This window comes from Oryctolagus cuniculus, chromosome 7, assembly GCF_051225735.1.
Source record: "Oryctolagus cuniculus isolate XC-2025 breed Fujian yellow rabbit chromosome 7, ASM5122573v1, whole genome shotgun sequence".
NCBI classification, from domain to species: Eukaryota; Metazoa; Chordata; class Mammalia; order Lagomorpha; family Leporidae; genus Oryctolagus; species Oryctolagus cuniculus.
In genome coordinates this window covers 70,941,810-70,968,120 of record NC_142873.1, presented here as the reverse complement: position 1 = coordinate 70,968,120, position 26,311 = coordinate 70,941,810, and the positions used below count along the sequence as shown (strand labels likewise).

Here is a 26,311-nt window from a genome sequence, read left to right as displayed (position 1 = left end):
CATAGACAGAGTCTAGCAGGGATCCAAACTTAAGGAACTTCCGTGTCCTCCCCCCGTGAAAACATGGATGGTTTTATCTAGGGCCAGCATGTGTGACAATACACAGAATATTGTCGATCAAGGAAACTCACCCACACCTTAGTGTTCAGATTTTTTCTGAAGCTTTATTAGTTGGTATGGTTTATTGATTGCTTGCCCATGTGGTTGTCCTCATGCTGACGTCTTGGCCTGTCTCTGGAGATCTGACTGATGTCAGGTTGTTGGGGCTTATTATGGGTCCTTTCTTTAGCACAAACTTTTTCAGTGTGATCTGAGGGAGACAATAAGACTTTAATAAAGACATTCCTGGCCGGTGATGTGGCTCACTAGGCTAATCCTCCACCTTGTGGCGCTGGCACACCAGGTTCTAGTCCCGGTCGGGGTGCCGGATTCTGTCCCGGTTGCCCCTCTTCCAGGCCAGCTCTCTGCTGTGGCCAGGGAGTGCAGTGGAGGATGGCCCAAGTGCTTGGGCCCTGCACCCCATGGGAGACGAGGAGAAGCACCTGGCTCCTGCCATCGGATCAGCGCAGTGCGCCGGCCACAGTGCGCCGGCCGCGCGGCCATTGGAGGGTGAACAAACGGCAAAAAGGAAGACCTTTCTCTCTGTCTCTCTCTCTCACTGCCCACTCTGCCTGTCAAAAAAAAAAAAAAAAAAAAAAAAAGACATTTCTATTATTGGGACCTCTCAAAGAATAAGGCCATAATTTGCTTTGAGAGAGGCCAAATTCCTTCCTACTCAGTGATCATCTCTGAAATGACAAGGATGATACAGCAGTGACAATTCTTATTTAAATAAACTTTTAATTTATATATTCATTTTTCATTTAAAAAATTTTGTCAGGGGGCTGACAGTGTTGTAGCAGGTAAATCCACTGCCTGCAATTTGGTATCTCATATGGGTGCCAGTTCATGGCACCAGTTCATGCCAGTTCTGGCTGTTCCAGTTCTGATCCAGCTCCCTGCTGATGCATGTGAGAAAACAAAGGACCATAGCCCAAGTGTTTGGGCTTCTGCCACCCACATGGGAGATGTTGATGAAGTTCCTGGTTCCTGGCTTTGGCCTGGCCCAGAGCTGGCCATTGTGTGAACCAGCTGATGAAAGATTCTATCTCCCCTCTCAGTAACTTTCAAAATAAATAAATCGTAAAACAATTTGTCAGATGATTCTGAATTTAACATGATTCTAGGGAAGGAAAAAATTTTAATGAGATACTGTGCTAAACTAGCCTATGCATTACATAGATAGCATAATGTTACATTTATTTTGCTAATGTTTAATTACAACTGTATTTAATGCTGAAAATTTTAAAGACCAAATCTTAAAATTGGCTTAAATCAATATGTAGTTTAGAACTAATTTTCAATTAGCAATTAACCATCAACATTATAATGAAGAGCTAGTATAAAGTTGATACTGGTTGCTCCTCTGGCTTGCATTTGGGCTTCATTGTTAATTGTTAGGTCCTTATTTCCAGTTATCTTTCACTAGGGTTTAGAATTAGCACAACATTGGAACTACAGATCAGTTGTTTTCATTTATGCATGTATTTTCATTTAGGATTTCTAAAATGTTAATAACTTCTTTAACAGATTCCTTTGGAAATATATTTTATCCTAGATGTATACTTTATTTATTTTTTTAAAAAAAGATTTTATTTGAGATATAGAGTAACAGAGAGAGGGAGAGTCAGAGAGAAAGGTCTTCCATCTGCTAGTTCACTCCCCTAATGGCCACAATGGTAGGAGCAGAGCCAATCCGGAGCAAGGAGCTTCTTTTGGGTTTCCCGTGATGGTGCAGGGGCCCAAGCACTTGGGCCAACTTCCAGTGATTTCCCAGGCCATAGCAGAGAGCTTGATAAGAAGAGGAGTAGCCAGGACACAAGCCAGAGCCCATATGAGATGCTGGCGCCACAGGCAGAGGCTTAGTCTACTACCCCACAGTGCTGGCCCCTGCTTTTTTCCTTTTTAAAGTAGAATTCACTGAAGGCTTGAAAGAATAATGAATGTTACTGAAGTGCTTTAGAGTAGTCACGAAATTGCATTCTTGCTAAAATGTACTTTGAAAGTATAGAATATTTAAGAGGTTTAGTTTAATATACTTGTGCTTTTTAAAATGTATTTTATAATTTTTATTTATTTAAGAGAGAGAGAGCAACAGACAGTACTTCCATCTGCTAGTCCACTTCCCAAATGCCTGTTGCCAGGACCCTCTCCCCCACCAGGGGGCTGGCAGGAACGCAACCATTTTGAACCATCACCATTGCTTCCTAAGGTCCACATTGCCAGGAAGCTGTCAGCAGCAGCCTGATCCAGTGCTCTGAGAGTCACTGGTGTCCTAAACACAAGACTAAATGTTCACCCCAGATTTGTGTGTGTGTGTGTGTGTTTTAAGGATTTATTTATTTATTTGAAAGGCAGTTACAGAAAGGCAGACAGGTCTTCCATCTACTGGTTCACTTCCCAAGTAGCTGCAAAGACCAGAGCTGTGCTCATCCGAAGCCAGGAGCCAGGAGCTTCTTCTGGGTCTGCCACGTGGGTGCAGGGGCTCAAGGACCCAGGCCATAGCAGAGAGCTGGATCAGAAGTGAAGCAGCTGAGACATGAACCAGCGTCCATATGATATACTGGCACTGCAGGTGGCAGCTTTACCCACTATGCCATAGCGTTTGCCCCCAGACTTTGTCTTTTTAACAATTATCTGTGAATGTGGGTTTGTTTTATAAGATACTACATGTGCAAACTTGATCTCTAATTGAATGTTCTTTGAGTTTTTTAAAGATTTTTTTAATAATTAAATTCTTATTTAATTTGAAAAGCAGAGACAGATATCCTCCATCTACTGGTTTACTCCCTAAAGGGCCTTAACAGCTGGGACCAGGCTGAAACTGAGAGCAGGGGACTCAATCTGGATTTCCTATGTGGGTGTCAGTACTTGAGCCATCACCTGCTGCCTCCCAGGATATGCATTAGCAGGAAGCTGGAAACAGAAGCAGGGCAGGGACTCAAACCCAGGCACTCGTATATGGGATGTGGGCATCCTAAGTGGCATGTTACAACAAATGGCTACCCGTCTTCTATTTTTGAAACGGTCTGTTCTTCCTCCTTTTATCCCAGTACCTTACTATTTTGAAATATCACTATGTCTTAATGAATTTTTAAAAAATTATCCAGTATTATAGTCCTACTTTCTGATGCACATAATGTGAGCCTGCAGGGAGTGAGTCACTGCAAGCCAGCTCTTGTCACTTTTAGAGATGACCACATTAGTTTTCAAGTTCTGCCTTGCTTCAGACAATAAGATGTCAAAGGCTTACCTTATATTAACAGGAAATAGCTGCTTCTCCAAACAGCCCAATTCCTTTTAAGGGGAATGGAATTTAGAATCCATTGTTACTAAGAGATCATTGTTTGTAGGCAGTTTCAGTGAACAGAGCTTGACATTTTTTGAAAGATGAATTCAAATCAATATTTACAATTGAAATTTTAATGTAGCAGGGCTTGTTCTTTACATTTTCTTGGTCCTCATACAATGAAAATCTTGATTCCTAATAACATTAATCACTTGCATGTTTTATTATAGAGTCTATTCTTCAGTACTGCAATGCCAATATTAATGATAAACATTCAGTAACACTGAAAATTTCTATGCATTCATTTCCTTTTTTTTTTTTCTGTAAAATGTAGCCCAGTACAAATGTACTCAGGGTTTATGGTCAAAGGTTGATGGAAATCTCGAGCTTTTATTTGTATTTCACTTTAGAATTTACTTAAAATGTTTTTATTTTTGAATATTTTCACGATTCTTAAGCTAAAACTATATGAAAAGTATACTCAGAAAAGTATAGTTAGCTCTCATGCTTATCCATTCCATTCCTAACCACCTCATTTCATTGGTTTCCAGTGTTTCTTTTTGGAAAGTAAACATTTGAGGGATCATGGAAAATGTATGTTATGAAAACACTGCATGAATTTCTACATTTGTTGCATCAAAATAGCACCTTTTAATTCCATTTTTTAAAAAGATTTATTTATTTGAAAGGCAGAATTAGAGAGAAAGAGAGTGCTTCCATCTGTTGGTTCACATCCCAAATAGCCACAGTGGCTGGTGCTGGGCCAAGGTGAAACCGGGTACCTGAAACATGGGTGGCAAGGCCGAAGTACTGGGGCCATCTTCCACTGCCTTCCCAGGTGATAGTAGAGAGCTGGATTGGAAGTGGAGCAGCCAGGACTTGAATTGGTGCCCATATGGGCTGCTGGCACTGCAGGTGGCAGCTGTGTCCCCTGTGTCCCAGCACTGGTCCCTAAATCCATTTTTCATAAGCCTTTTGAAGTATTGATTATATTTCTGTATTTATTATGTTTCCTTAACCAGGTAGAGTGTGTTCTTTGCTTTATAACATTTCTTTTGTTGTTTAGGGGACAGTGTTTGGCCTAGTGGTTGTCCAACTTTGGAGTGCCTGGGTTTGATTTCTGGCTCAGGCTTCTGATTCCAGCTTCCTGCTGGTGCAGACACTGGGAGACTGTGGTGATGACCCAGAAGTTAGTTTCCTGCTACCCATGTGGAAAACCTGGGTTGAATATTCAGGCTCCCAGCTTTGGCTGGTGTGTGTGTAATTTATTTTAATATTTAGGAAGATTTGTATGTTATTTCTAGTGGTTACCTTTATAGTGACATTTCATGGAATGCTTTTAGAGCTTTTTGCTTGCCTAGGCTTCTATTTCATTTGCCGCGTTTAAATGATGTTCTAAAGATGCTCTCATCTGATTGTTATTCAAGTTGAACTTCATCTAAAACATTTCAACATGAGAATTTTTTTGGAATAAGTTATTTTTTTCCATTTCTAGTCAATATGGAAATAGAAGGAACAGAAAATTCAATCAAATTCACTTTTTTTTTTTTTTTTTGACCGGCAGAGTGGGCAGTGAGAGAGAGACAGAGAGAAAGGTCTTCCTTTGCCGTTGGTTCACCCCCCAATGGCCGCCGCAGCCGGCGCACTGTGCTGATCGGAAGGCAGGAGCCAGGTGCTTCTCCTAGTCTCCCATGGGGTGCAGGGCCCAAGCACTTGGACCATCCTCCACTGCACTCCCGGGCCATAGCAGAGAGCTGGCCTGGAAGAGGGGCAACCGGGACAGAATCCGGCACCCTGACCAGGACTAGAACCCGATGTGCTGGCGCCGCAAGGTGGAGGATTAGCCTAGTGAGCCGGGGCGCCGGCCAAATTCACTTTTAAACTTATTTTTGAAAAGGTTAATTTATGGGGCCAGAGTTGTGGTGCAGTGAGGTAAGACACCGCAGGGGACCCTGGCATCCCATTCGAGTCCTCGCTGCTCCCATTCAGATCCAGCTCCCTGCAAGTGTGCCTGGAAATGCAGCAGAGAATGGCCCAAGGGCTTGGGCCCCTACCAACCAAGTGGGAGACTGGCATGGAGTTCTGGGTTCCTGTCTTTAGCTTCAACCAGCTGCTGCTGTTGTGGCTATCTGGGGAGTGAGCCAGCAGATGAAAGATCTCTCTCCTGTCCCTTTAAAAGGCAAAGCAATAGAGAGGGAGAGACACACAGATATCTTCCATCACTGGTTCATTCCCCAAATGGTTCAACAGCCAGGTCTGGGCCAGGCTGACGCCAGGGGCCAGGAACTCCATTCTGGTCTCCTATGTGGGTGGCAAGGGCCCAAGCACTTGGGCCACTGTCTGCTGCCTTCCCAGGCACATTAGCAAGAAGCTGGATTGGAACTGGAACAGCCAAGACAGGAACTGGTGCTCTGATATGGGTTGCTGGTGTTCCAAGCAGCATTGCACTGCCACAATGCTGGCACCCCTACTTTTTAACATTTTTATTTTGAAATAATTTCAGACTTACAAAAAAGTTGCAAGATCAGTAGAAAGAATCACACATTCCCTTCACCCTGCATATTAGTTATTTATAGCTGTGTAATAAATCACCCCAAAGCTTAGTGCCTCTTTTAAAAATTCATTTATTCGAAAGGCAGAGTTAGATATTCCATCCTTTGGTTCACTCCCCAAGTGGCCACAACAGCTGGGCTGGGCCAGGCTGAAGACAGGAACCAGGAGCTTTATCTGGGTCTCCCACGTGGGTGGCAGGGGCCATCTGCAGCTGCTTTCCCAGGCACATTGGCAAGGAGCTGGATTGGAAGTAGAGCAGTCAGGACTTGAACCGGCACTCATACAGGATGCTGGTGCTGCTGCCTGCAGCTTTACCAACTACCCTACAACACCGGCCCCAGCTTAGTGACTTAAAACAAGAACTTTTTGTGTTACACAGTCCCAGAAGAGGCTAAGCTGGGTGTTGCTAGCTCAGGGCCTCCATGAAGTTGTAGTCAGATGTTGGCAGGGGTTGCAGTCAGCACAAAGCTTGACCAGGGCTGCAGGACTGTCTTCCAAGATGACCATCATGGCTTTTAGTAAGAGGCCTCGGTTCTTGGACAACTGGACCTCTCCATAGCTATTCAAGTGTACTCATGACAGCTGGCTTCCCCTAGACTTGGGCTCAGAGTGGATGACAGAAGCAAGAAGATGCAGTGCCTTTTATGACCTAGCCTCTGAAGTCAGTGCAGTCACTTCTGTTTTAATCTAACAGAAAAGAGTCATTAATGCTTCTTCCAGGGAGTATCAATGAGTCTGTGAAGCTGTCCTAGAACTGCCATACCCAGCTGCACTTTTAACATCCTGCCATTCTGCTGGGTCACACTCCTCCCCCCACCCCCCGCCTCCACCACATACATGTTATTTCCTGAATAGGGTAGGCTGCAAGCACTGCACTTCAGTGTTTAAGGAAAAGGACACTTTTATACAACACAGTAATCAAAATCTAACACTGCAATACTATTCAGTCCACATTCCACTCGTGTCCATTGGCCTTCCCATCATCTTCTCTTTCATCAAATTGATTTTTAAGCAATATAATCAAAAGGTAATGGCCTACCAAGTCTGAGAGCCAGGTCATGTACATTTTCATTGGCAGCTCCTTGGAGTGGGGATCCACTGCAAAAAAAAAAAAAAAAAAAAAAAAAAAAGAAGCACGATCCAGTTGTGTTCTGTTCTGAGCACCAGGACTGTTTCTGGAAAGCCCACTCACATTTACCTCTTAGGTTAGCTACTGTTCCTGGAAAAGCACTTCTCTTTAGCGTGCCCTAAAGTTCCAACTTGGTTAGAACACAAGTAGACAGTGCTGACAGTTTAGAGAGGTCTGGCTAGAATTTATTATTTAGACATTTATTAGCCATATTTCTGTGAGCAACTAACAACTTTTCGACTTAAATTTCTTCACCTGTGGGCGAGGAGCAGCGGCAATAACGACCCCTACCGCCCAGAACTGCTGCTGCCGGTGCAGGGAGCTGCTCCCAAGGGCCGGCAGCACCGCGCGGCGCCAGCTGCGCCCGCGAACCTGGAAGGGCCGAGTGGGCGGGGCGGCGTCACGTGGGCGGGGCGGGGCGCGGCAGCTCGTCGGCCGATCGCACGATGTGACGCGCCGCCGGAGGCAGGCCGGGCCTTCAAGATGGCGGCGGGCGCCCCGAGCGGCTCGGCCCCGCAGTAGTGGCGGGACGGCACTCGCCGCTGGGGCCGGCCGCCCCGGGAGTGGCTGCAGCAGCGCCAGGAGTCGAGGATGGTAAAATGACCCAGGGGAAGAAGAAGAAACGGGCCGCGAACCGCAGTATCATGCTGGCCAAGAAGATCATCATTAAGGACGGAGGCACGGTGAGCTGGGGTTCCGCGCCGGCAAGCGTCCCTCCGTGCCCCCCCCATCCCACCTATTTCAAACCCTCGCTCTCCCCACGGTGGCGCTTTCAGCTCCCCTCAAGCGCCCCCGGACCCCGCAACCCCAACCTCGAGTCGGCGTCTCGGGCTTCCGCCGGACACCCGCGCCGCTGCTCCGGAGGCTGTCCTCCCCCGCTCCGGCCTGCGGCCTCCGGGGCCTGCCCTCTTGGAGAAGAGCCGCTCGCCTCCCCCGCACCTGCAGCCCTCTGCCCCGGCCGCCTCTGAGACCCTGCGGCATCGAGCCCCACGTGCGCCCCGGCCGCGGGGAGCAGTGTGCCGGGCGCCGGCGCACCCCTCGCCGCCGCAGCCTCGCCTCCGCCGCCAGGGCCCAGCCGCCGCGGCGCTTGCCAAGGGTCGGGAGCCATCCTTGCCCTGCCATATGCTGCTAACGGGGTGGCATCTGGCGCGGCGACCCCGTCGGGGCCTCGCAGTACGTGCGCTGTCTGCTTCCACGTCGCGGGGGTCGCCGCTCTCGCTCGTCGCCGCTCGCCGTACGGCCCACCCGGTCGGGGGTGGGCTTTCCTCTTGGCTTCGCGGGGCCTAAGCTTTAAATGGGCAGTCGTCACTCCGTTGTGCGTTAAGAAAAACCACGTAGAGTTGATGCGGTGTCAGGATTAGGGAGAGAGACACTTTGAAAGGAAGACAGATCGAGGACCAGAAAACCAATTTTGGTCTTTGGAAACAGTTATCGCAATAAACTTTAGGCAGCGTGCTGTAGTTTCCCGGCAGGGGACGTAGGCTTTGTAATTGAGAAAGCAACTCACCTGTACTTTTTATTTTTTTAATGAGGAGGATTCCCCGTTGCTAACCTCTCTGGTCTTTGTTGCATCCTTTGGTGTCACGTTCTGCGATAGAATGGAAAGGTGAAATATGTGGCTCCCTTTCCCAAGAAGGGTATGGAAATGGTTCCCTGAATTCCGCTTCTGTTGCTGTCTTACTGGATCCCTGATCAACTGCTAGCACAGTATTAAATACTATGTATGTAGGCCACCACTGAGGATTTGCTGAATTCGGTTGAAATAAACGTTTCTTTTGACATTTCAGAACGTGGCCGAGGCTGTGTGGCAGTACTGAGAAACCTCGGGACATGTGTACAATTTTAGAATATGTTTTTAGTTAACTGGCAGATTCATTAGCTGTCATCATAGCTTTGACATTTGTTGAAGAAAAGCAATTTTACAGTTTCTCAGATCGGATTTATTGTACTCTTAAAACATCACAGACTGAATTGGTGAAGAGTCAGAGCTCATTTAATAAGTTGGCAAGACTGGAGGGAGAAAAATGGTGTTGACTTTGTCACCTATAGAAAGAGATATTTTAAATTCTTCATAAATCTGTGAATAGGGGCAATGAAGGATTCTGTTTTGTAAAACCAAGTGACATTTAAGGTCAGTATTCTTTACAAAAGATAAGAATGAAACTGATCAAGAAACAACCTTCCTTTTCCTTGTGAAGTTTAGTTTGGGTACCGCTCCGGATTTTGTTTGATTTGCTTTACACCAGATGTTTTCATTACAAATCTGTGTCTTGGAAGCGACTTCTTTTTTTTAACCTTTTTATCTCCTGTTGTAGATAAATAAAGTTGTAGTGAATGTATAGTTACTTTAGGACATAATTTTTGCACAGATATGTTTTAAGAGTACACATAGAATAAATAATTTTCCTTGAGAGCTCTGGGCATAGGAATATTGTTCTTTCTCATCTTGATACACTTAATGTTTCTATTCTAAGAGCATGGACACTACTTTAGAATAAGGGCTTTGTTTTGCATCTGTGAATCCCACAGGGCCTAGTGGGTAAATTGAAAGTGATAAACACGTTTGTATTTTGTACTAGCACATTTTTCGATGAATTATTAGTGTCCTCTTATTTCTTCGCATATATAGCCATTTATATAAACAAATGTCGAGAATTTTTTGCAGTGAAGTATCTGTATCAATCTACTCTAGCTGTAAATGAAGAAAGTTTATTACAGGCATAGCCTTTAATTTTCTGCCACTCTACAATAGATCTGAACACTGTTGGGAACATTTTTTAAGAAATGAAGGAAAATTGCCATTTGATACTCTTTTCTTTGTGTGTGTTTAATTCATTGAATCATAAAATGTTTTCAAACTGTTACTATTGACTTGAGAGTTTCAGAGCTTTTAAAAGATTGCTCTCACTCAGAGGCAGGTGTCTGAGTCTTTATGGTCAGTACTGGACAGACTCTGTACAGTATTTCACATTCCTGATTCTGTTTGCTTTCTAGGGGACAGCAATGTTAATAAAAATATTTTGCTTTATCCTTCTATTGAGACTTTTTAAGCCTTGTCAGTTTTAGTGTTTATAAGCAATGAATTGTTAATAATTTTCAAGAAATTAGAGCAGATTTATAGTTTTCTAACAGTGGAAAAAGTGAACCCTTATAAATGAGCCATGTTAATAATAAGCTACTACTTTTTTTCCTTCAAACTGTTTTTCTGTGGGTTCTGAAGCCAAGATAAGGTTACTATGTTGTTGGTTTGAGTAATGCACAATTAAGGTAAATTACATTAAGGTAAATTACATTAATCCAGTTCTGCTGATCCTGAAGTTTGCAAAATGTTCTGAATTTTTATGGGAGATTTCCCAAAAGATACAAACTTCTCAAAAGTTTACTTGTGAGTTGTTGCTCTGTTTGAAAACAGCATAACTAACTAAAGAATAAGTGCCACTGCTTAAATTTAGTGAATGTCTATTTAATCATCTACTCTAAAATAATTCACTGAGGAAAGTAACCACGACATAGTGCTCTTTAAGCATCCACATATTGGAATACAGTTTTCAGGTAATGAATGTGACTAACATTTTCAAGCATCACATTCTGTATAGATCATTTAAGATAGTTGATTTAACAGTGCATTCTGACATTTTAAAATGCTTCCAGTTTTGTTAAATCATTACCATGTGTTACCAGATTGTTTATAAGCATTCTGACCAGAAACTAAGAGTTAAAGAGTTACTCAAACATGAGTTATTTATATTATCAAAATGAAATTTTGTGGGAGTACATCTTTAAAAAGTGGAAAATGAAGTTTTCTCACAAATGAGTGGGTAGGATTTGTTTTGAGGAGCTGATAGGAAGTAAGGAATTGTAAATTGCTTTGTTAGAAATAGGTGAAAAAAGTAAAATTAATATTCACAGTAAAGGGATATAAATACGCCCAAAGCAGCAGAGCACTGAATTACCTCCATCTCCACCTGTGCTAGCTCTGATTTTAATTACAGTAAATGAGAGGCAGCAAGCATTTCCCATGGGGAGGCCTGAGCTTATAGGCACTCTTTGCCTATAAGGAAAGCTAGAAGAGTTGCCATGTAGCCCAACAGTTCCAGCTGTTACCTAGCCTTCATTCTAGTGTGCAAGCTGTGAGAAGGGCCTGGAGTGACTTTTCAAAAAGTGTCTGATAGCTAGAAACATCGGGATATACCTACAGTGGACGCTCAGTTTCAGCAGAGAATTGGTTTAGGGCTCGAAGCAGGCATCCTGATACTACAGGATGCAGGTGACTCAACCACTGCACCAGATACCCTGCACCAAATGCCCACCCGCCTCCAGGCCTTTTTTTTTAAAGAGTAAAACTTGGTCTCACTAAAATTTTGATTATTCTTAAGTATATTTCATGAAATAACAATCTAACATCTCTTTGTGATGGTATTTAGATACTGAACATGAATCAACCTATAACCTGTCAGTCAGATATTTTTTAAATCACATTGCAAAATAAGCCAAAATGACTTGATTGATGTAAAGGTGTCACTACATGTTTATGGTGATTCATGCTTACAGGACATTGAGGATTGGTTTTTCTCTTAACTTTATAAATGTAGTAAACCTTGCTCTGCTTGATTGAAGTCAGGGAGCACAAACCCCCTCTGACGCCAGATCCTGGTACTAAAGCCTTATATTTCCTTTAGACAGACCACAGTGCAGGAGGTTCTAGGATAGCTGTGCTGGAGCTGCCACATTTTCTGCAGGAACTTTGTTCCCTTCGTGAAGAACTCTAATTCTTCCATGCCTACAAGTCAGCGTCTTTGTGTTGTTTCTGTGTAAGACTTTCACAGTGAATTATTTTAGTCAGCTTGGTTACGTACTATTCAGAGAAAATGTGGTATTTCTGGATCAGAAGCAGAGCAGTGTGGACTTGAAACGGCATTCCGATAATGGGATGCTGGTGTTGCAAGCAGTGGCCCAACCTGCACCGCAGTGTCGGCCCCTGTTGTCTTGTTTTTGGAGACAAGATTTAATATTGTGGTTGCTTGCCATGTTTCTTCTGTCTCTTGTAGTCTAGGATAGCTTTTTTTTTTTTCTTTTTATGATTTTGACTTTTTTGAAGAGTACAAGCCAATTGTTTTACAGAATGACTGATCAGTTTGGTTTATTCTTGCTTCCTCACAGTTAGCAAGCTGTTTGACAAACAGGATTATGATGACATCCTAATGCCCATTTATTGCTGGAACAAGCACTATTTTCTGGCCCGAATTCCCTGTCTGGTTCACTGTTAAGGAATACAGGTCATCTGGTACAGTGGATTAGTAGCTATTTGGGATGCCTGTATCTCTTGTCTAAGTGCACGTGTGGTTCAAGTCCTGGCTCCTCTGCTTCTGATCTAGCTTCCTGCTAATGTGCAGTCTGGTAGGCAAAGATGATGGCTCAAGTAGTTGGGTCTCTGCAACCCATGTGACACACGCAGTTTAAGCTTCAGGTGCCAGGGCCGGTGCTGTGGCACAGCGGGTTAACACTCTGGCCTGAAGCGCCAGCATCCCATATGGGCACCAGTTCGAGACGTGGCTGCTCCAATTCTGATCTAGCTCTCTGCTGTGGCCTGGGAAAGCAGAAGATGGCCCAAGCCCTTGGGCCCCTGCACCCGCGTGGGAGACCTGGGGGAGGCTCCTGGCCTCAGATCCTGGCTTCGGTTCGGCGCAGCTCCAGCCGTTGTGGCCAACTGGGGAGTGAACCATCGGATGGAGGACCTCTCTCGCTGCCTCTCCTCTCTCTCTGTAACTCTGACTTTGAAATAAATGAATAAATCTTAACAAAAAGTTTCAAGTGCCTAACTTCCACCTAGCCAATCCCTAGTTGTTGCAAGCATTTGGGGAGTGAACCATGGACAGAAGATCTCTTTGTCTCTGCATTTCAATAAAATGAGAATAAATAAGTTATTAAAAACAGTTTCCTATGTAGTAACTGCTAGATCCATAAGCATTGATTTGGGTAATTTTAGACTAAGAATTTGAGAGTTAGGGGAAGATTTAGGTAAGCAATCTTGGCCAGTGCCACGCCTCAACAGGCTAATCCTCCGCCTGCGGCGCCGGCACACCGGGTTCTAGTCCTGGTCGGGGCGCCCAGTTGCCCCTCTTCCAGGCCAGCTCTCTGCTGTGGCTCAGGAGTGCAGTGAAGGATGGCCCAAGTGCTTGGGCCCTGCACCTGCATGGGAGACCAGGAGAAGCACCTAGCTCCTGGCTTCGGATTGGCGTGGTTCGCCAGCCGCAGCGGCCATTGGAGTGTGAACCAACAGTAAAGGAAGACCTTTCTCTCTGTCTCTTTCTCACTGTCCACTCTGCCTGTCCCCCCCCCCCCAAAAAAAAAAAAAAAAAGTAAGAGATCAATGGAGATGCTTCTCAACTTATGGTAGAGTTGCATCCTGATAAATCCTTTGCAAATTGAGAGTAAAGTTAGTTGAAAATGTCATTTAATACACCTAACCTACTGAATGTCATAACTTAGCAACACAGTGCTGTAGAGTTTGGTTGTTTCCCCTACCAACTGTGGGGCTGACTGGGAGCTGTGGCTTGTTGTCCTGACCCAGCTTTGCAAGAGGATATTTTGTATATGGTTAGCCCAGAAAGATTAAGATTCAAAGTATGGTTTCTTCTGAATGTGTATCACTTGTATACCATCATAAAATTGAAAAATTTTAAGTGAGGGATGGTCTGTAGTTGATTTCAGTTCTACCTACACCTGTTAAACACCTTTATGTGGTGCATGGACCAAATATTCCAAAATATTGAACAAGAGAGTACTCATGCCTCAGGGAGCATCCACCCAGAGGTCCTTCACTTCCAGTAGGGTTGCACCCGTTTAAACCCATTGTGAAAGGTGAGTTTTGGCCAGAAAGAATGAAATGAGTACTTTACATAGGTAATGTTATGTTAAAGACATTGACTCACATAACAGGGTTTAAGAATAAGTAGGTTTTAAAAGACTAAGCGAGAAATCTAGATGATGAAGCTGTGGTCTGTTTGCAATGGAAAGTATGGTCTGAGAACTTGGAAAGAACACTGTGGGGGCTGAAGAGGAGTTAGGGGAGGTTGTCACTGACTTCTGAGGTTGAAGTTAGAGATGACGACCATGGGACCATCATCATATGTCCAGAAGGGAGAAATTACTCAGTTGAGTAGACTTTGGGTATAGTCATTATTAGGGTTTTAGCTGGGATATCCTAACATTTAGGGGTTGTGTGTTAGTTTCTGTTCAGTTTTATCTCTTTCAGAATTTTTCACTTTGTTTCTCTTGTAATTCCACTGAGAATTTTCAAATGGCATCTGCTAATACCATCTCCTCTTGATGGTCTGAACTCTACTCTGGATATTGTAAACCACTCACTGGCTGAGTATTTACCTCCATTCTTATCTGTCACCTTGCGCTCTGTACTTTCTGTCCAGCCCATGGCCATTTGTACTTTTTAAAAGTTGTCCTGAGATGTTGCCTATGGATACCTATTCCATTAAAATCTTCAGTACTTAATGTCAAAAGTCTTATCTAGTTTTCTTAACTCTAAAATTAGTAAAATATTTTTAAAGTTTATTCCTCTTATTAAAGTTTTTAAAATTTTTATTTGTTTGAAAGGCAGAGAAACAGAATTATCCCATCCACTGGTTCACTCCCCAAATTACTGCAACAGTCCGGGATGGGTGAGGCCAAAGCAGAGTTAACAGAGAGGCAGAGAGAGAGAGGGAGAGGTCTTCCATCTGCTGGTTCACTCCCCAGATGGCTGCAGCATCTGGAGCTGGGCAGATCTGAAGCCAGGAGCTTCTTCCAGGTGGGTGCAGGGGCCCAAGGACTTGGGCCATCTTCTCCTGCTATCCCAGGCCATAGCAGAGAACTGGATTGGAAGTGGAGCAGCCAGGACTTGAACCGGTGCACATATGGGATGCCGGCACTGCAGGCGGCAGCTTTACCTGCTGCACTACAGCGCTGGCCCCTGTTATTTCTTTTATAATGTTTCTCAATGTGTTTGTCTTTTAAATTCAGCAGCTGTTGTACATGTTTTTCTCAAATCAGTATGTCTGAAACTGAATGAATCTTTTCATTCTTTCCTTCCCCTTTTTTTCCATTGTCCAGTTGACCAAGCCAGACAGTGATATTTTATCTCCTTGTTTTTTTATCTTTCCTCAGCTTCTGCCATATGTAGGCTACCAATGAGTACTACTGATTCTACTTGCTAAGTGTTTTTTGTATCCATTTACTTTGCTCCATCCCTACTACTGCCGTCTGATTCAAATTCCTGTGCCTCTCACCTAAGTTTCTACCACAGCCTGCCTTCTGGTCTTCCTGATTGCCTTTTAAACCTGTTTGCCACTCAGCAGTGAAACTTTTTTTGAGAAGGCAGTGCTGTACTGTGATGTTACTTGCTGCCTTAAACATTGCAGCACTATCCTGCTCCCTTCAGGTCGAAGACGTTCATGAAGACCTACGAGGCCTTTTTTGAGTAACCTCTTCAACTTCATTTCTGTTTGCCTCTCAGCCTCAACTTTGTTTTCCTCCTTGGATATCAGAAACTGAAAGAGTTGGAATGTCTCCTGTCTTGCCTTTGTGTATTCTATCCCTTTTACTTTAGCTGCTTTTGGTCATCATTCTCCCCTACCCCCTGAAGTACATGCTTAAGAATCCTGACGTCTTTCCCATTGACCTTTAATACCTTCTGCCTCTTGGAAAGCCTTCTTCTTTACTGAATTAGTACTCTTATCTATTTTTTAAAAGATGTATTTATTTATTTGAAAGGCAGAGATAGAAGAAAATAGATAGATAGATAGATAGATAGATAGATAGAAGAGAGATCCATCTTCTATCCGCAGGTTCACTCCCCAAATGGCCATAACAGCCAGAGCTGGGCTGATCTGATGCCAGGAGCTGCTTTTGGTTCTTCCACTAGGTACAGGGGTCCAAGTACTTGGGCCGTCTTCTGCTGCTTTCCCAGGTGCATTAGCAGGGAGCCAGGTCGAAAGTGGAGCAGCCAGGACTCAAACCAGTGCCCATTTGGGATGTCAACACTACAGGTGGAGACTTAACTTCTACACCACAGTGGCAGCACTAAGTACTCTTTTTTATTTTTTTATTTTATTTTATTTTATTTTATTTTATTTTATTTTTTGACAGGCAGAATGGACAGTGAGAGAGAGAGACAGAGAGAAAGGTCTTCCTTTTTGCCGTTGGTTCACCCTCCAGTGGCCGCCGCGGCCAACGCGCTGTGGCCGGCGCACTGCGCTGATCTGATGGCAGGAGCCAGGTGCTTCTCCTGGTCTCCCATGGGGTGCAGGGCCCAAGCACTTGGGCCATCCTCCACTGCACTCCCTGGCCACAGCAGAGAGCTGGCCTGGAAGAGGGGCAACCGGGACAGAATCCAGGGCCCCGACTGGGACTAGAACCCGGTGTGCCAGCGCCGCAAGGCGGAGGATTAGCCTAGTGAGCCACGGCGCCAGCCTCGGCACTAAGTACTCTTATCTTAAACAGAGCAAATTTAACACATTTTCAGGGTGAACATTTGGCATGGTTGTTAAGATACTACTTGGGATGCCCACATTCCATATTAGAGTGCCTGATTTCAAGTCTCAGTTCTACTTCCAATGCCAGCTTCTTGCTAATGCATATCTGAGAGGCAGCAAATGATGGCTTGAATACTTAGGCTTCTGCCACTGATATGGAGAGACCCAAATTGAGTTCTAGGCTCCTGGCTTTAGGCTGACCCAGCCCTGGCTGTTGTGGATGTTTGGGGGGAATGAACCAGTACATGGAAGATGTCTTTTATTTAATTTTTTAAATATTTATGTATTTGAAAAGCAGAGTGACAGACAAAGAAACTTGTCCATTCAGTAGTTAACTCCCCAAATGCCTGCAACCGCCAGTGTGAGGCTGAGCTGAGCATGCCAGGAGCCAGGGACTCTTACCTGAATCTCCCATGTAGGTGACAGGAACCCAAGTCTTAGGCCATCATCCACTGTCTCCCAGGCACTTTAACAGGAAGCTGATTTGGAAGTAGAGTAGCCGAGACTCAAACTGGTGCTCCAAAATGGGACATAGGCATCCCAAGTCACAGTTTAACCTATTGTGCCACATGCCTGCCCCCATCTGTCTCTGTCACTTTGCTTTTCAATGAATAATAAATACAGATTTTAAGTTTTAATAGTTTTCTAGTGTCCATTTTGCTCTCTGCATATATTTGCATACATTTAAAAATAGTTGCCATCTTTTTATTAGCATTTCCCAAATTCCTTTCCAAGGAACTCAACTGTCTATGAAATAATCTGTCACAAGGAGTCACTGTACACTTGCTCCCCATGTAAGATCTCTGTCCTTAATGTGTTGTACTATGCAAATTAATGGTAAAACTACTACTCAAACAGTACTTTATACTTTGTGTATCTGTGTGGATGCAAAATGTTAATATATACCAAGTTGATCTTCTGTATATAAAGATAATTGAAAATGAATCTTAATGAAGAATGGGATGGGAGAGGGAATGGGAGATGGGATGGTTGCAGGTGGGAGAGAGGTTATGGGGGGGAAGCCACTGTAATCCAAAAGTTGTACTTTCAAGATTTATATTTATTAAATAAAAATTAAAAGAAATCTGTTATGAAAAGGAAGATTCCTTGGTTGAGTTTGGGAAACTGTACACTATCTTCTTGTCTATTTGAAATATAAATTAGCATGTTAAGGACCCTGAGAAATCCCAGCAGTCTCTCTGCTAGATACTGTGTTTGTGATGGTGAAACTGGATTGAAGCTTACCAAATCCTGAGTTACTATATACTGCTCATTGGTACTGGTCATCATCCCTTCCCTTTTAAAATTGCTCCGTTGTCATTTGTGACACTGTACTCTCTTGTTTCTTATCCTATTGCTGCTCTTTTATCCTTTATGCTCTCCAGACAGTATGATCTACACTAGTGATTTTAAACATAACATTTGCTGCTAATTTTTAAGATTTGTTTTCTTAAAAGAGCAAGAGAGGAAGAGAAGGAGGGGGAGAAGGAAGAGAAGTGGGGAAGAGGAGAGAGAGAGAGAAATCTTCCACTCATTGTTTGACTCTGCAAATGGCTGCATCAGTCAGAGCTGGGCCAGGCCTAAGCCAGAAACTAGGAACTCCATTCAGGTTTCCTCTCTGGGTGGCAGGGGCCCAAGTACTTGGGCCATTTTCTACTTCTTTCCTAAGAGCATTAGCAGCCCAGGAAGAGGAAACAGCCCAGGCTCTATCAGCCCTCCCAAATTGGATGTCGGCAAGGGGTGGCTTAACCCACTGCCTGGCAACACTAGCCCCCTGACTAGTTGTTGAAATCAGGATTCAAAGGCAATAGGAATATTTCACGTAAAGGAGGTAGTTTTTTAGGTAGGACTTGAAGTAAATTAGAGCCCTGTGAATGGAAAAATACTGGAAAGCCATGAACTTCATGTCAAGACAACCAGGCTTAAAATTTAGAAGTCATTTGTGACTGTCCCTGCCATTATTCATCAGATTCAAATCCTGAGCATTTATATCCATCCCTCTCTCCTTCAGCATTCATACCAATTCACTATTTGATGTCCTCACCACCTCTTGTTTGAGCTGATTCAAATGGCCTCCTTTGGCACGCATATTACTCCTCAGTCTTATCCTTTAGGAGAAACTACCAGAAATAATTATTGAAAAGTACAGGTCTGATGTCTTGCTTGAAACCCTTCAATGGTTTGCCATGTTTCTTGAGTAAAAAGGAGAAACTTCTTAACAGAATTTAGAGGCTGTCTCTTCTACTTTCTTCTGTTTACTTCATGACTAACTAGAATGTTATTCTCTAGTGGCTTTAAACAGTCATGGTTTTTGTCTACTTTGTTCTGGTTTTCTCTCATGTGACTATCCACGCACGTTCCTTTTCTTGCCTTCTAACCTGCTCCTATCTCTTTTACTGTATTCCCACAGAAGCAGACTATTAAGAGAGGAAGAAGAACTTGAGATTAGGGAGTGGGTCTTGTTTTTGTTAACTTGGAACCTCTGGTACATAGTAGATATTCTGTAAATGTTTGTTGAATGAATTAGTTTCATTCCTAGTCATGGTTCTTCAGCTGAACCCCATATCTCAAGTTCCTCAACTGTAAGTTCAATCTGGGAAGTATTCCGATACGTAATTCTATAGGTTGGGAGAGAGATTTATTATTTTAAATAATGGTATTGATGAACAGTATCATTTTCAGATCAGACACTATTAAGATATTTCTCATAAGGTTACTGAATATGCCTTAGAGCTTAAATATGGCATTTTAATATGTGTTTGCATGCAAATCAGGGTTTTTTTTAAATCTGAAGTTTTATTCACTTAAAAAGTTTATTAATTGAGAGGCATAGAGACAGAGAGTTCCTGTCTGCTGATTCACTCCCCAGATGTCCCCAACAGGTGGGAGTGAGCCAGGCAGAATCCAGGAGCCATTCCACATGGGCAGCAGGGACCCAACAGCCTGAACATCACTTTCTATCTCTCAGGTTGCGCATTAGCCAGAAAGCTGGAATAGGAGCAGAGCTGGGACTTGAACCCCATCTGATAGGGGATGCTTGTGTCCCAACTAGCATCTTAACTGACAGGGCAAAATTCCACCTCCAAATTCTGATCTTAAATATTCTGTTACTGAAGAAGCCAAACAATAGTAGTTTATACCTTTATCTAGAAAATCTTGCTGTTATTTTTTTTTTAAGATTAATTATTTATTTGAAAGGTGGAGTTACAGAGAGAGGCAGATGCAGTGATAGAGAAGTCTTCCTTCTGCTTGTTCACTCCCCCAGATGGCTGCAATGGCTGGAGCTGGGCCAGACTGAAGCCAGCAGCTTCATCCAGGTCTCCCAAGAGGGTGCAGGGGCCTAAGCACTTGGGCCATCTTCCACTGTTTTCCCAGGCGTGTTAGCAAGGAGCTGGATTGGAAGTGGAGCAGCCAGGACTCAAACTGGCGCCCATAACGGATACTGGTGCTGCAGGCAGGATATTATTTTACAAACTTTTTAGTGGAGAGTGAATTCATAATATATTTGTTTTTCTATCAACTTAATACTGCTCATTAAAATATGAAATTCTGCAACTCAGATAATTGTTAACACAGCTGTAGCAACAGTGTAAACTGGATCTTGTATTTTCATTTTTGTATATATCAGATCCTAAATCTCTTACATACTAATATAGGGGCTATTCTGCTTTGAACCATGTTGATATCCATTATGATTTTTGCCACTTATTTCATTTATGTTTTGGGTTAATGCAGTAGCCTTCTAAGTGCTCACTGTCCTTGATTTTGCCCCCTTTTAACCCAGTTATCCTTTGCCAAAATAACCTTAAAACTTTCATCTTATCCTTAGTGGCTTCCCATTGCCTTCAGAGTAAATGCAGTCTCCTTAGCACGGAAGCTGGTCCTCACGTTCCTCTAGCTCATCTCACAGTGCACCCCAACACACACGCTGTAGTCTTAGTGAACTGCATGTAAGAGTCCCCTGATGCTTCATGCTCTCAAACCTCAGAATCATTGTGCACTTTGGTTTTTTTTTTTTTTTTAAGATTTATTTAATTATTTATTAGAAAAAGTTACATAGAGAAGAGACAGAGAGAGAGAGAGAGGTATCTTCCATCTGCTGGTTCACTCCCCAATTGGCCACAACGGCTGGAGCTGCGCTGATCCAAAGCCAGGAGCCAGGAACTTCCTCCAGATCTCCCACAGATGCAGAGGCCTAAGGACATGGGCCATCCTCTACTGCTTTCCCAGGCCATAGCAGAGAGATGGATCTGAAATGGAGCAGCCAGGACTTGGAACCAATGCCCATATGGGATGCTAGCACTGCAGGCTGTGGCTTTACCTGCTGTGCCACAGTGCTGGTACCTCTTTGTGCACTTTGACCTGACCAGTTCTTTCCACTTTACATCCCTGCACTTTTAACTCGATTATATCCTTTCAGCCTTCCTTTAGCAAGTGAGATATTCCCTTCCCCCAATTCTGTGTGTTCCCATTGCACTCTGTGCTTACAGTAGTGGATTTTTTTCCTTGCTTGACTCTGTCACCTTGAGGACAAGGACAGTGAGTATCTAGATGTTTGACATAGTGCTAATACACACGCAGTCATGTGCTGCATAACAACATTTGGGTCAGTGATAGACCACATACTGTAAGATTGCATTGCTCAGTGATATTGGCCATCTTAGTTTATGTGAGTACACTTTGCTATGTTTGTAGAACAGTGAAATTGTCCAATGACACATTTCTCAGAACATTTCTGTCATTAAAAAACATGTGACTATATGTTCTTAATATTTATTGAACTCTTGTCATTGTTTGTAATTCTGGAATGCACTGTTAACTTTGTGTTAACTTTTTTTTTAATTTGTTTTTATAGCCTCAAGGGATAGGTTCTCCTAGTGTTTATCATGCGGTTATTGTCATCTTTTTGGAGTTTTTTGCTTGGGGACTGTTGACAGCACCCACCTTGGTGGTAAGTAATCTTTTAACTTATTTATCACTGTCTCAAATCTGTTTTTGCTGTTTTGGAGGAAAAGATAGGCCCTTTTCCTTTTTACAGTTAATTTTCCCATACTTCTGTATTCTGCTTTACTTTTTTTTTTTTTTTTTTTTTTTTTGGACCCTTATCTCTCCCTTATTTTTGTGACAAAGTATGTGTAAATTTGGGTCACTGTTTTGATAGAGTGGAGTGGAAGACATTCGTGTAGTAATAAGTTTGGGAAAGACAGTGTCTATGGCTTGCATTATTCAGCATAATTATTTTGAGATTCATTTGTCCAGTTTCATTTTCACAGTAGAAGTTCTTTTTATTTGGATTAAACATCTAGAGAGGTAGCCTTTTAGAAAGGCTGTTCAGAGGCCTAAGCTGATTTTATTCAAATTTTCCCACATTTGAAACCTTAGAAAAGACTTCCTTGCCAGACCAAGCAACCCAGGTAATAGCTGGTTTTCTCCTGTTGGTGCAGATAAAGTGAATAGAATGAGGGAAGTAATCAGCATGTATACACTGCTTACCAAATCTTATACGAACAGAATTTTTTTTTCTTATTTGACAGGTGGAGTTATAGACAGTGAGAGAGAGACAGAAAGGTCTTCCTTCCTTTGGTTCACCCCCGAAATGGCCGCTATGGCTGGTGCTGCGCCAGTCCAAAGCCAGGAGCCAGGTGTCTCCTCCTGGTCTCCCATGCGGGTGCAGTCCTTGGGCCATCATCCACTGCCCTCCCGAGCCACAGCAGAGAGCTGGACTGAAAGAGGAGCATCCAGGACTAGAACCCGGTGCCCATATAGGATGCCGGCGCCACAGGCGGAGGATTAACCAAGTGAGCCATGGCGCCGGCCCCTATGAACAGAATTTTAAAGCAATATACTTTCTTACATTTTCATGAGCTTGGTCATTGTCATACAAAGAAAGCTTATACAAAAAGGTTGTTTCTAGAAAAATTGGATGATTATCTAAGTAGATTGAGCGAGTCTTAAGAACATGTAATCCATATTTCTTGGCATATTCATTTCAGCTACATAGTCATTATTGTATATGCCTAAAATAAATGTCTCACAGTTATTTTTCATGTAAAGGGCATATTCATGAGCACAGGATTCAGAAGAAAAGAAAGCCTTCATAATAACAGTGCATTGCACATTAAAATAATTCCCTAAGTAACTGACATAATTATAAAAATGCCAGTTTGAGTGTGTTTTGATTATGGTTATTTCCTTTTTAAAAAAGTACAGTTCACTGACCTGTAACAGATCATCAGTTCTACATAAATTGCTTTTAAAAATAATTGAAGGGGGTGTATTGAAGGGGCCAGCGCTGTGGTTTAGCAGGTGAAGTTGTCTCCTGCAGTGCTGGCATCCCACATGGGCACCGGTTCCAGTCTGGGCTGCTCCACTTCTGATCAGCTCTCTGCTATGGCCTGAGAAAGCAGTGGAAGATGCCTCAAGTCCTTGGGCCCCGGCACCCTTGTGGGAGACCCAGAAGAAGCTCCTGGCTTCTGGCTTCAGGTCAGCGCAGTTCCCGCCTTTACAGCCATCTGGGGAGTTAACCTGTGGATAGAAGATCTCTCTCTGCCTCTACCTCTGCCTCTGCCTCTGCCTCTGTAACTCTGACTTTCAAGCAAATAAATAAATCTTTTAAAAAAATAAAAGGGATCAAGTCCATTTTAAAAAAATAAAATAATTGAAATGTAGGATTTTAAAATACGCTTTTTGAAGTTTACTTGTTTTTTATGGAAATCTTCCAAAAATGTTTACACATTTTCTGCCTTAATAATAATCCAAGTACAGTGATTTGGAATTTTTTCAGATGGTGCAAATCCATGATATTCAAACTACGGATTATTGTAATAACCTGTTGTCAAGGGCTGTAATAACTTTGTGGTCTCATGACTTTATAATAGGTTTCCTAATGTTCAGATGCACTGTTTATCATCAGTTTAGCATATAAATCTGTCACATCATCACCTTTGTCATTTAAGTGATTAAGCTTTGTAATAGTAAGCAGTGTTTGTGTTGTGTTACAAAGGGCCTAGACATCGTCCTCAGCATATTAATAATCTTTTCAACCATGTATGAGTGAGTTGTTAGCCTGGAAATATAGGCAAAGAAACTGAGCATGGAAAATATTAAAAACTCAGTTGCTGCTGTGATAAAGTATATTTGAACGTAGGCTCTTTTGACACCTATGCTCAGTGTTTCGGGAAATGCTAGTAAATTAGTGACCATACATAGTTGAGGTTTATTGGGCAGTCCACCTCCAGCTAAATAGGATTAAAATGTGGATAAATTGTTAAGAAGGGGTCAAAAAAGTTTTAAGTGAGAATTCCATAATTTCTCATCAGGATTTGAAATAACTTTTTAAAATTTACTTCTAGTTTATATTTTTTAATTATGTTGGCTTTTTATGTAACTCTGGTACAGATTTTTTTTCCAGCTGACAAAGGGAGATTTATCTTCTTCAAGAACAAGGAAAGGGTTCAGTTATTTAGTCACAAAGTCTTGTTTATTAGTTCATTTTTCAGGATATATCCATGATATACCAAAAAGTTCTTGGAAAAAAATGGAATTGAAAGGTTTATTTTGATGCAAAAATATTTTGGAATTTATGTATAGTCTTTATAACTGTCACACATTTTCGATGAAATTTTGAAGGCACCATGTATGCATAATTTTAAAAGATTTTTGTACCAAAATAAGTTTATCTTTGAATTCCATTTTCTGTCAGCTTTTTGCAATGTCCTTATATTTTCTTTTTTTGTAATATAAAATATATATATTTATTTGAAATAATTATATATTGAGAAGGAGAAACAGAGACCTTTCATCCACTTATTTACTCCCCTAATGGCTGCAACAGCAAGGGCTAGTCTAGGCCAGAGCCAGGAGCTTCTTTCTGATCCACATGGGTGCAGGGGCCCAAGCACTTGGACTATCTTCTGCTGCTTTCCCAGGCCACTAGCAGGGAAATGGATCTAGAGTGGAACTGCCAGAACGTGAACCAGTGCCCGTATGGGATGCCAGCACCAGAGGCAGCAGCTTTACCTGTTCCGCCACAATGCTGGTCCCCTCTTTGGTGGACATTTTATTTCTAATTTTCCTTATTTGTACTTACACAGGGTTAAATTTTGTTAAATTTCTAGTTACTGACAGAGGAGTAACTGAAGCAGGCAATCCCGATCATTCTCAGATGGTTCTTGGAAGATTTCTGAAAGTACACTTAGTGTAGTGTTTCTTCCTACAGAGGAGACTTCTCCACGTTTCTTACTCCCCACGTTGGCACTGTATTGTTGTTACTGAGACAGCATTGCATAATAGAAGCATTGGCTTCTATGTTAAACAAGAATTCAGTTGCCTCATCTGTAGAGTGATAATATGATCTAATTTATAATGTGTTAGAATTTGTTTATGATTTGTACTAGTCATCTTTGCATCACTATTACAAAATACCTGACATGGTCTACTTATGAAGAAGAGGTTTATTTGGTGCACAGTTTTAGAGTCTGAAGTCCAGATGGTGTAGTACAGCCTCTATGACATGGCTACCCCTCACCTGCCATACCTTATGGCTCAAATAGCAATGGTGGCACCATGTAGAGGACCAAGTGGTTATATTTTGAACCAGGAAGCAGAAAAAGGAAGAGGGTCTAACAGGCCCTTTTGAGGGCACTTTCCTATGGATCCAAGAACCTCTCATTGGGCTCTACCTCTTCAGAGTCCGCACCATCTTCTGATACCACCAATTGCCTTTCCATTCAGTTGCCTTTTCAACCAATGAGTTCCCAGTGATTTACATGTTGCACAGTGAATAAATTGATGCAATGTGGTTTAAGAACAGGCTGTGGAAAGAATAAAATAACTTTGTTATACATTTTTATAGATTAGATTGTGTGTGTGTGTGTGTGTGTGTACAAGTAATCTTTCTAGATTTGCTTAATGGTGATTAAAAATTCCCTATTCTCTTAATCTATTGAAAGTTGATTTATATGTGGAAAGTAACAAGTCTGAGGACCTGGGTTCAGTTTCAGATTTACCACTTATTGGCAGTGTGACCTTGGATAAGGTATTGAACATCTGTGTGTATCAGTTTTATAATAGGGTTGTTAAAAGGAATTAAATGACATGTGAAATACCCAGTTTAGTACTGTATAACATAGTGCCATGTAGATGTTTGATATTAACAATTGCTCATATGCATGCGTGCTGCCATGCAAATCTGAAAATTTATATGAAATGTAATTTTTATGAAGACATGTTTGAAAATACAAATGTACAAATGTTTCTAAGACTAAAATGTAGCATATGATTTTTATTTAGGTATTACATGAAACTTTCCCTAAACATACATTTCTGATGAATGGCCTAATTCAAGGAGTAAAAGTAAGATGTATTTTTTAATGTATATATATTTGTATATGTGTGTATGTATATATAATTCGATTGATTAGTTAGTGGACTGATAAACTAAGTTAATTTTTATAACAGCGTATTTGGGAGCATTATTTAGTACCTTTTAGACTGAGTTTTTTTTTTCTTTTTTTTGTTTGTTTGTTTTGTTTTGTTTTGACAGGCAGAGTGGACAGTGAGAGACAGACAGAGAGAAAGGTCTTCCTTTTGCCGTTGGTTCACCCTCCAATGGCCGCTGCGGCCGGCGCACCGCGCTGATCCGATGGCAGGAGCCAGGTACTTCTCCTGGTCTCCCATGGGGTGCAGGGCCCAAGCACTTGGGCCATCCTCCAC

General features: G+C 42.4%; 1 protein-coding gene and 1 long non-coding RNA gene across 4 annotated transcripts in view; one reads left to right on the top strand and one right to left on the bottom strand.

The window, feature by feature from the left end:
* Positions 1-5,995: 5,995 nt before the first annotated feature.
* On the bottom strand, positions 5,996-8,139 carry LOC103350111 (uncharacterized). 2 transcript variants are annotated; one of them, XR_016210870.1, is made up of 3 exons: positions 7,883-8,139; positions 6,981-7,039; positions 5,996-6,180 (listed from the first exon to the last, which is right to left on the bottom strand). It is a non-coding gene; the product is annotated as an uncharacterized LOC103350111 (long non-coding RNA). The 2 variants fall into 2 exon arrangements; XR_518169.5 differs by lacking the exon at positions 7,883-8,139 and adding an exon at positions 7,140-7,465.
* Positions 7,532-26,311, top strand: part of SLC71A1 (solute carrier family 71 member 1) — a 48,155-nt gene continuing 29,375 nt past the window's right edge. The window contains exons 1-3 of one of the 2 annotated variants that reach the window (XM_089300297.1): positions 7,532-7,753; positions 21,453-21,548; positions 25,889-25,951. Coding sequence is in view for 1 of the 2 variants with exons in the window: in XM_002715838.6 (XP_002715884.1) it covers positions 7,670-7,753; positions 21,453-21,548; positions 25,889-25,951 (243 nt within the window). In the remaining variant the exon portion in view is untranslated. The remainder of the gene's footprint in view (positions 7,754-21,452; positions 21,549-25,888; positions 25,952-26,311) is intronic. The other variant, XM_002715838.6, reaches the window with a different exon arrangement.